This window comes from Priapulus caudatus, unplaced genomic scaffold (genome assembly GCF_000485595.1).
Source record: "Priapulus caudatus unplaced genomic scaffold, Priapulus_caudatus-5.0.1 Scaffold824, whole genome shotgun sequence".
NCBI classification, from domain to species: Eukaryota; Metazoa; Priapulida; class Priapulimorpha; order Priapulimorphida; family Priapulidae; genus Priapulus; species Priapulus caudatus.
In genome coordinates this window covers 69,071-78,972 of record NW_014577885.1, presented here as the reverse complement: position 1 = coordinate 78,972, position 9,902 = coordinate 69,071, and the positions used below count along the sequence as shown (strand labels likewise).

Genomic DNA, 9,902 nt, shown 5'->3' with positions numbered 1-9,902 from the left:
GGAGTCGGTTTTCGGCGACAATACCAGATTTTTCACCACTCATCTATTCTCAGCGTAAGAAGATCGTAGAAACAAGCGGAATGTTAAATGTTATTATTAACAAGGTAGGACAGCTTATCAATAATACCGCCAAGAATCGTCAAAATAATTGACTAATACTGCAACATGGTTTCACCACTCACCGTTGCATGTTACGCTCTCCTTCTTTATACGCTCTTGATACTATATAAGCCTACATAACGCAAATAAGCCCATGAATAGTATACGAGTCCTATATATGCGTGTATATACCTATATTAGCGTACTTCATGGGCCTATACGCGGACTTCGCCGACGTGTCGCGCGATGCGGGCCTTGACGTGTGGAGCGACGAACACTCCAAAGTCGGTGATGTGATATTTTAGCGGGGAATCGCCAGAAATGCAAGGTCAGCTCTACTGCACGTAGACGCACGTTGTCACGAGTGTTGTTCACAATCTGTTTTCTGTTCAGATTCTGTTTTCAAAGAGACGCCGCCATCTACAGTGCTTGAAAGCATATCGACCCGTGAGCGAGCGTCGGCGGTTATCAAATTCACACAACGCTATAATACTACAGCGACATGTAATAAATAAATAAATAAATAAGCAAATAAATAGTTCAGTTATTTATTCTGTATTTTTTATATATTAACTATAATATAATATTTATATAATATAATTATAATATATATAATATATATCTATAATTATAATATAATATAATATACATATAATATAATATACATATAATATAATATATATAATATAATATAATATTTAATATAATATTAATATAATAATAAATATATTATAATTATAATATATATATAATATAATATAATTAATATATAAATATACTATAATATAGATATATATATATATAATATAATTATAATATAATATAACATAACATAACATAACATTATACCTATGACGTGAGTTGTATTATATATAAGCTAATTAATAAAAATAATATAATGTTTCCCTGTGATAGGCTTGCGTTTTCCATAAAAATTAAACCCTATTGAAATAATTAGATTCAGCTGCACTTCTAGCGGGCTCTCCGCCATGTTTCTATCTACCGTGTGTGATATTACCTGTGGTGTATAATGTAGATACACTCTATATCTATATATATATATATATATATTATATATATAGACACTCTATATATAATCTAAAAGGGTAATCCTAAGGTCCTATATCTCTCTATATTATACCCTCTTGATATTACCTCTGGAATCTGCATATAAATCTGCACCTGAATCTGTATGTTATATATCTATACACTCTATATATATCTCTAAGTTTTATACTGCTGATATTAGGCCTACATCTGGAATCTGCATCTGAATCTTATATTATCAAGAGCTAATAATATACATATTAGGAGCCAATAAGAGCTATTAAGAGCTAATAAGGTATTATTAGCTCTTAATATTATATATATATATATATATACTCTACATCTCTCTATACTATACACGCCTGGCATTACCTGTGGAATCTGCAGCAGGCCTAGCACGCGCGCCACCAGCACGCTCGTGTGGCTGAAGAAGGCGCCGACGACGCCGACGACGCGGGCGTGATCACAGCCGACCGTCGGCAGAGCTCCGGAGCACTCCGGCGACGTGCGTGCCAGCTGCAGCGCCTTCGCCATACCGACGATGTCCTTCGAACAGCTGTCGAATATCGTATACCCGAGCTCGACGTCGGCGAGCAGACGGCGGTCGGCATTGATGACGCCGACGAGATACTCGATCGCGTAGGCCGTCGGCACGATCCACGGAAACGTGACGTCGGCGCCGCACGCCTGCGTCGCGTCGTAGACGTGTACCGGCATGATGGCGGCGAGGTTCAGCTGGCCCGGCTTCGTCATGTGCGTGTCCGGTACTCCGGGAATGTACACAGTCTCGTGCGTCGACCAGACGAGCAGCATCAGCAAGCCGATCTGCCTCGCTATCTGCATCTTGGCAAGCGGGCGAGATCAGTCAGTAGACTAATGCGAGTAACCCGCGACAAATTATATACGTATGCGAACGACTACCGCGATCACCTAACCGCGGCAGTCGTAACTCCTTTGTTGTTTACGATAGATTTCCCAAAAGCTTTCAAATTTTCTTTTTGCGAACTTGCAAACGCAGGTTGTGCGCCGCGGTGTTATTCATGTCAATATTCTCGTGGCTGCAGTTTCTTTGTCAGGGGGATTATTTTAAGGTGAGCAATGTGCCGCTGAAACTTTTATAGAATTATAAAGAATTCCTTATAGCGAATTATGACTCGTACCGGAGACTGTCTACACATGTGGAGAGATCGTCATCGTGGTGCGAATGAGTGGATGTGAATGAGCATCGTTGAGCCAGAGCGCAACTGACCAATGTTTCTACGATTCCTTTATAATTTCCTGATTCGCTATCCCGCTGCGTTTTTGGCGACTGCGCAGGTGCGCATCTGCTGCGATGCTCATAGTAACTGACCGTAGGCGTGCTACTATAGGAAGCATACAACAGTAAGCCTCCGCACTATTTGGTCTCTAGAAAAAGCTTTTTTGGCATTTTTTTTCGGTAAAATTCGTCACTAGATTGCACTCTTTTGCATTATGCACGCAAGTTAGATGCATCGTGGAAGTCTAGAAAGCATTAGAAGTAAAATTGGTCTTGTCGTGTAGCTGTGAGATTCCGTCAAGTAGCGTAGCCATGGTGACCGGTTGGTCATCTTTGTGTTTGAAATGTGATCAGACTACTTTGTAGAAATCCGCGTCATAGAGCCGGCAAAAGTTTCAAGCGGAGCATAGAGCATGCATCTATAGTTATTTAACATGAATAAAGTGTATGTTGTGTATGCGGCGAAACAGGGTCAGAATTTAAAAATAATCGGGCAGATTTTACCGAGTAAACGTCGCGAGTACCGGAAACATATCGATGCGAAATATAACGCGTCTGCATAATATATGATATCGCATAACCGATCTGTCGTTCGTTTTGCATATAATTTCTTCGCCATTAAGAATTTACATCAGAAAAATAAAGGATTTTCAACATATCCGAACACACTGCAGGCGGTCGAATTGTATCGGCGTGTTATTAGTCGCTAGTAATGTCCACGACAATGACGAAGGCAAGTAATATATACGGTTGTACTATTATCTGCCGAGACACCGAAGGCCTAACATGTCAATTATTCATTAGACAACTATTCATTTCCGAAATTTCCTGCAGCACCGACGAAACAGCGTGAATAGATGCTCACAAATGGTCAACATATCGCGTAGCAGTGGCTTACAGTGAATAGAACACTCCGGATCTATGTAGAGGGGTGAATATACCGCCGCTCGGCATCGCATTGTCAGCTTATACATCGCCGTAGGTGCGCTGCGCCACAATAATTACATATGATCGTGCACCACTGGTGGCATCTCATTGCAAATTGCGGATATAAATAATGAGGTCGTTTAGTGTGGTCGTTATAGGCACCGCCTTATGTATGCGCCACATAAGCGCGAGAAGGATTTCACTTAACTTGAACTTGGTGTGATGAAAGCAACCCATAATAGTTTGTATATCAGACGAACATTAATAATTATAGATAAACGGATGTGCGCTCGAACGGATTTGTATGAAATATAAAACGGCGTAAGAATCATGCGAAATGCATTCGATTGTGTTGGAAAAGGCGTAATGAAAAGGGCGTAGGAGTAGGAGAAAATTAAAAGTAGGGAGAGGAGGAAGAAGAGGAGGAGGAAGAAGAGGAAAAGGAGGGGAGGAGGAGATTGAGCAGACACAGAAAAAGGTGAATGAGCGGTAGGAATAGCCAGAAGAAAAAACGATGAAGGAGAATGAGAACAGAAAAGAAGAAAAGGAGGAAAGTAGTAGGTGGAGTAGCAGGAGGAGGTGGAGTAGCAGGAGGAGGTGGCGTAGCAGGAGGAGGTGGAGTAGCAGGAGGAGGGAGTTGAGTATGGAAAGGAAGATATTTAATTTATTTTTAATTGCTTGAACATCCTGATGCTGTTTCTTCCGAGCACTAACTAAGGAGTAACGCAAAAGCTAGACATGTCGTTAATGAGTGGAATCTTTACACAGCCTCCTCCCTCATGTAATTAGCTAGCTATTACACCGTCATCATCTCTCTTAATTAACATTTCTACCGTGCATTTTTTCATCATTATTCCCATCGTTTTCATCATTGTCCTGTAACCCTTTAGTTTTATCCTTATTATTTCCGTGCAGTAATTCACTCTATTTCTTCCCCGCTTCCGATTCTTCTTGGAGTTTCCGCACCTCCGTACTGCGCATTGATGCTTCTCCATGCACGGCCTCTTTATTCCACACATCCTACCTATCTCTTCTGTCGCCTCCTTCTCTCGCCCTCAACTTTTCTGTTCCATCAATAAATATTTCGATCACGAGTCTATACGCTGTGAATATTTACTCGTCGTTCTGTTCTCAAGAGCCTTTGTACTTGAAACAGCCGCGTATAAAATGTATATGTATCAATAAATGTTGGTAGATTCTATGTTTGACCGTTTCCAGTAACCGCATTAATTTTGTTAAGTTTTGATAGTGATTTCCATTTAATTAACAACGCGTGCGCTAATGTTCGTGATTTAATTGTTGTTTGATTGTTTGCGATGTTTAATTATCCTACTAAATGTACCTGCTGGCAATTTTCAATACGAGCAGCCTTGTCTATATACGCTTAAGTATTTTCTGGCTAACTTAGCTGTTAACGATTCTCTTGCAGCCTTGCCTACGCTTTCTAAGTATTACCTGACAAATTAACCTGTAAGAGATGTACCTATATAACCAATATCCCGGCCTTGCTAGCAAATAATGAGGGACTAGGCCTATATACACATTCCTCTGATACCCCTTATCACATATACTTCTCACAATTTTCTAGACACACAAAAATCCAGTCTAAGTAGGCCCTACTAGTAAATTCTAGTATTTTGGTACTATGTTACATCGTTAGTCCGATTTTTACGTTCGACTGTTTCATTACGAGTTGTTCCTCTCCTTCGGCTGACAACTATGGCGGTGCTCATTTTTAAGCTCGTAAAACAGTAAAGACTTCTTCACTGCAGTGCCATCACCACGCCAATGATGAAGGATTGCCGCTCAACACTCTCGCCGTTGCACTAGCTCGTCCAGCCAGCCATGACGGATCACACTGTACAGGCATTAGTCGTTGGTGGTGAAAGGAAACGGCTGCACCGCCCCGTCGCTCGCTCTACATATAAAGCGGCGTGAAAGCCGCGCCTGCCACTGGCCGTTCCAGTTCAACACTCTCGGGTGCAGTGACACGGCCCATATGAGTAATAGTAACGCAGCGAAGCGCATGCGACTAGCTCTTCGTCCGCTTCACAGACATTGTCAGGCGGTGGCTGACAGGTGTACTTAGATCCATCCGACGTCACCGACCCCTCTTGCAAACGACGCATATATGCATCGGGACCCCTGTCCTAGCAGCCCACGCAATACTCTGAGCGTTTAGATTTGCGACCGAAGTTGGTGTTCGCGGTTGGTTGTGAGACAGCGAGAGACAGCAGAACTGCGCTGCTGGTGTTCACTGGATATACAGCAGTCACGATGCGCGCATGAATCACGACGGCAGCATGGCCTTCCTGCGAAAAAAGGAGATCAAGAAGGCGCAGTACTATGTGTGGTTCCTCGGGACCAAGGAGAGCAAGGGTCTGCGCGGGGAGCAATACATTCGCCCGATCGCGCGACACTTCATCAACGAGAGCACCGACGACAAGTCGAAGGTGACGTTGCAGGTGTGCGACAAAGGCGTCAAGATCGTGCAGATCGTCACGAAGAAGGCGACGAGCAAGGCGAAGACGGACACGATCAAGTACTTCATCCCCGACCACTGCGTGACATGCGTCCGCCACGAGGCGGCACCCAACGACGACATCGTCTCCGCCATCTTGCTCATCTACAACCCGGAGACGGAGTGTCCCGTGCACGTGCACTCGTACCGCTGCGACTCCGTCGAGACGGCGACGCGGCTAGGTCTGCATCTCAACCAGCTCGTGCACAAACCCGAGAACCAACGTCGCTTCGAAGCTCTCGAAGAGAAGCTGACCCGCCAGGGCGTGCTGCCAGCGCCGCACGCACCCCTGGCGGCGGGGGACGCCGCAGTCCTCCCTGATGTGTCTCACGGCTGCGTGTCGCAGACAATGATCGGTGACCTGACGAAGGAACTCGAGCAGAGGTTCGATGCGGAGAAGGTGCCGATCCTGCTGCCCCCTCGCGACTACGACACGATGTGCCGCAACCACGGCCAGCTCGACCGCGTTCGCAACCGCAAGTCTCTCCAGGTGAGCATCGTCGGCGGGAACTCAGCCGTGCGCGAGGAGGACGAGGGCGAGGAGGAGGAGACGATAGAGGAGGAGGAAGAGGAGGCGGTGCCTCCGCGGCCCACGTCGGCGTTCGAAGGCCGATCGAGTGGCATCGGGAGCAGTTCGGATGGAGAGCTACGCGGCAGGCCGTTACTGTCGACGGTGTGCGGGACAACCCACGCCCGCCAGTCAAGCACCGACAGTGCGGGCGTCGACAGCGGAAACATGTCCGAGGACGAGAAGGCGTACATGAACAGAGCAGCTGTCTCCTTCACGCAACAGCAACAGCAGGGGCAGCGACAGTGGCAGCAAAAGCAACAGAAGCAGCAGCAGCAGCAACAGCCGCAGCCCGCCACCGAACGCCAGCTAATCAAAAACCATGGCAACGCCGGCAGTGCTCATGACGTCATCTTGCGTCGCTGGCCCGGTAAAGTGCTCACGCCCTCTGGCAACGACTCCGGTAGGGTCGCCAACGACAAACGAGGTGCCGTATCTCACTCGCGAAACCGGAGAAACGATGGCGTAGAGGATTCTGCCAGCACTAACAACGTCGGATGGTTACTACAGGGTATGAGACTGCCGGAATACGACTGCGACCGCGCACAGAGTCGCCACAGTGACGGTCGAACAAGCCACGCACACGGCGGCAGTGACAAAAACTTGGCGCGGAGGATGGTTCGTGGAACAGGCGAGGTAGACAGGCCTGGCTACGATGCGCACAGGGGTGGCTGCGATGTCGCTATTGGTACTAACAGTGAGCCTGATTGCAGCGCGAGCGCCTACTTTGGTGTCGATCACGACTACCCGCTTAGGCAGAAGGAAGTGCGCAGCCTGTGGGAGAACGAGAACACAGCTATGCAGGAGCCATCGTCGACTCGCAGAATGAGATCCGCGGCCGAGGAGGTGTCCGCTCATCGAGGCATTCTCCGACCACGCCACGATGACCAGTTGACCAGGTCATCTGCCAGAGCGTTCCACGCTGGGCCCGATCACCCGATGATGTCATATCTCTACACCGATCCCCCTGAATGCCCCATCGATGACCACCACGCAAAGTCCGTCGAGTTCTCGGAGGGTACTAAGAACTCGTACGCCCGCAGGTGCGATGGGGGCACGCCTCCCATGCACGATCCCTCGATGCAGCACGCTAACATCGGCAAAGAGGAGTATCAGCGCATGCTTCAACACAATCACAGACGCCCCACCGACGCCGAGCAGCGGCACATCATGAGTGCGGCGAACGCCAGCAGGGAGCAGCAGCGTCGGCAGGACAACATTGCCGAGCTGCAGCCGGCAGCGGGGCGGCCCCGTAACTACGAGCAGCCTGCTTTCTTCGGCGAGATGCGACGCCAACCGACCCGCGTCATGTTTGCGTCGACGCCCGATCTGAATCAGAAGCTGGACGAGCTGTTCGAACGCCGATACATGTTGGATGAACGCGACGCATTTCAGCGTCTCGACGCAGCTCACGGTCGCGAAGTAGCCTACGGTCGTGACGCAGCATACGGTCATGACGCAGCATACGGTCGTGACGCAGCATACGGTCATGACACAGCTCACGTTCGTGATGCAGCTCAAGGCCGTGACGCAGCATTCGGCCGTGACGCAGCCATTAGTCGTGACGCAGCTCACGTTCGTGACGTATCTCATGGTCGTGACGCAGCTTACGTTCGTGACGTATCTCACGGTCGTGACGCAGCTTACGTTCGTGACGCAGCTCACGGTCGTGACACAGCCTACGTCCGTGACGCACCTCACGGTCGTGACGCACCTCACGGTCTCGACGCCCACCTGCGACGCAGTGCGCGTCTCGGTCACGACGCGACACAGCGTCATGACGCATTGCACGAGCACAAGCGCGGGCGAGGTTGGTCACAGGAGCGTTTGCCGCAAATGTGTGCGCAGCCTTCGCGGCCCGTCAATCTCGTGCCACTCAACGTTCGCATGTGAGAAAGATGCGCGTGCCGCAGTGCGTATGTCGTTGCATGATGAGTAACAGGTAAAATACGGGGGTTCGATATCGGAAACATCACACACACACACATACACACACACACACACACACACACACACACACACACACACACACACACACACAACACACACACACACACACACACACGCACACACACCACCGAACACACAAACACAACACACACACACACACACACACACACGCAAACACACACAGACAACACCGCACACACACACACACAACACACATAACAACAAACACCACACACACACACACACGCACACACCACACACACAAACACCACACACACACACACACACACACACACCAAACACACACACACATCACACACACACACACACACACACCACCACAGCACACACACACAACACATCACTGCACACACACGCCCCCCCCCGCCCCACTACACACAACATATATATATATATATATATGGCTATCATAAGTCTAAAATGTCATTACCTTTGCACAACACTTCATGCGCTTGCAACAGTAATGAGATTTTACTCGTGATGAATCATGTGATGAATCATTTTGATGTTTCTGACAACAGACCCCAGTGTTATCTGGAACAATGCAACATTTGTATCAGTCTACGCATTATTTGTTACCGCGCATGATCAGACTTTGTAGATGGTGTAGGGATGGTGCGATTCTAATGGCTCAACCCCTCCCCCTAATGCATCATTTCTCCTTCTCCTATTTCTAGCATATTGAATACTCGCATGAGGCGCGAGAGGCAAATGTTCCGCGCGCGCACACACACGCACGCAAGCAAGCAAGCACGCACTTGCACGTGAGAGTAAGAACAGTTGGACAGATATTTCATATTCACTTCCTCATTCGTGCCAATTTGAAATCTTTTGTGCCGCCCATGAAGAAATAATTATAGCTTGTGTATAAGTCTTAAACCAACACAGCGGTGAGCCATCTCTCTCGTTCTCCTCGCCTTGCTCAGGCAGACTCTATACTCCATGAGGTTTCTCCTGTTCTACTTCTTTTATAATTTTTGATAATCGCTATATACACACGTTTCCCATTTTATATACGTTTCAGGTCAGCATCGTGTGTCGAATATTGATATATATACGTGGTGTGAGTGTATCTAACGTCAGGAGTTCATGCTATTGTCGGCATAAAAATGACTAAACATGTTTACTGAAAAACAGGTGTTTGCTAATGTAGACACTGTGACACGGCACATCGGTATTTTAGTATTTGCGTGACTATCATTCACGGACAAAATTAGCTTCATGTAATAGAGGGACAAGCAAGCATGCTCGACATGTGTACACAAACCAGTGGTCCCTTGTCAAAAACATCATAATTATATAGTTAATCATATACGTAAAAAATGTGATAAATTTCAAGTTTGATGTCTTGTAAACGTTATGACACTATATAATCATATTATTATGTTTCTGACAACGGGATCCTGGGTATGTTGATCCGGCGCAAACCATGTATGTTGCAACATGTTCTGCTTGCATCTATGACAAATGCGACATACGCATATATACATTCTCCTATGACACTATTTGTC

General features: G+C 47.2%; 1 protein-coding gene across 1 annotated transcript; it reads left to right on the top strand.

The window, feature by feature from the left end:
• The first annotated feature begins 5,229 nt into the window (after positions 1-5,229).
• Positions 5,230-8,456, top strand: LOC106813787. Its single transcript, XM_014818009.1, has 2 exons — positions 5,230-7,870; positions 7,943-8,456. Exons 1-2 carry the CDS (start codon positions 5,617-5,619, stop codon positions 8,311-8,313), a joined length of 2,625 nt encoding a protein of 874 aa, XP_014673495.1. The 5' UTR covers positions 5,230-5,616; the 3' UTR covers positions 8,314-8,456.
• Positions 8,457-9,902: the final 1,446 nt, after the last annotated feature.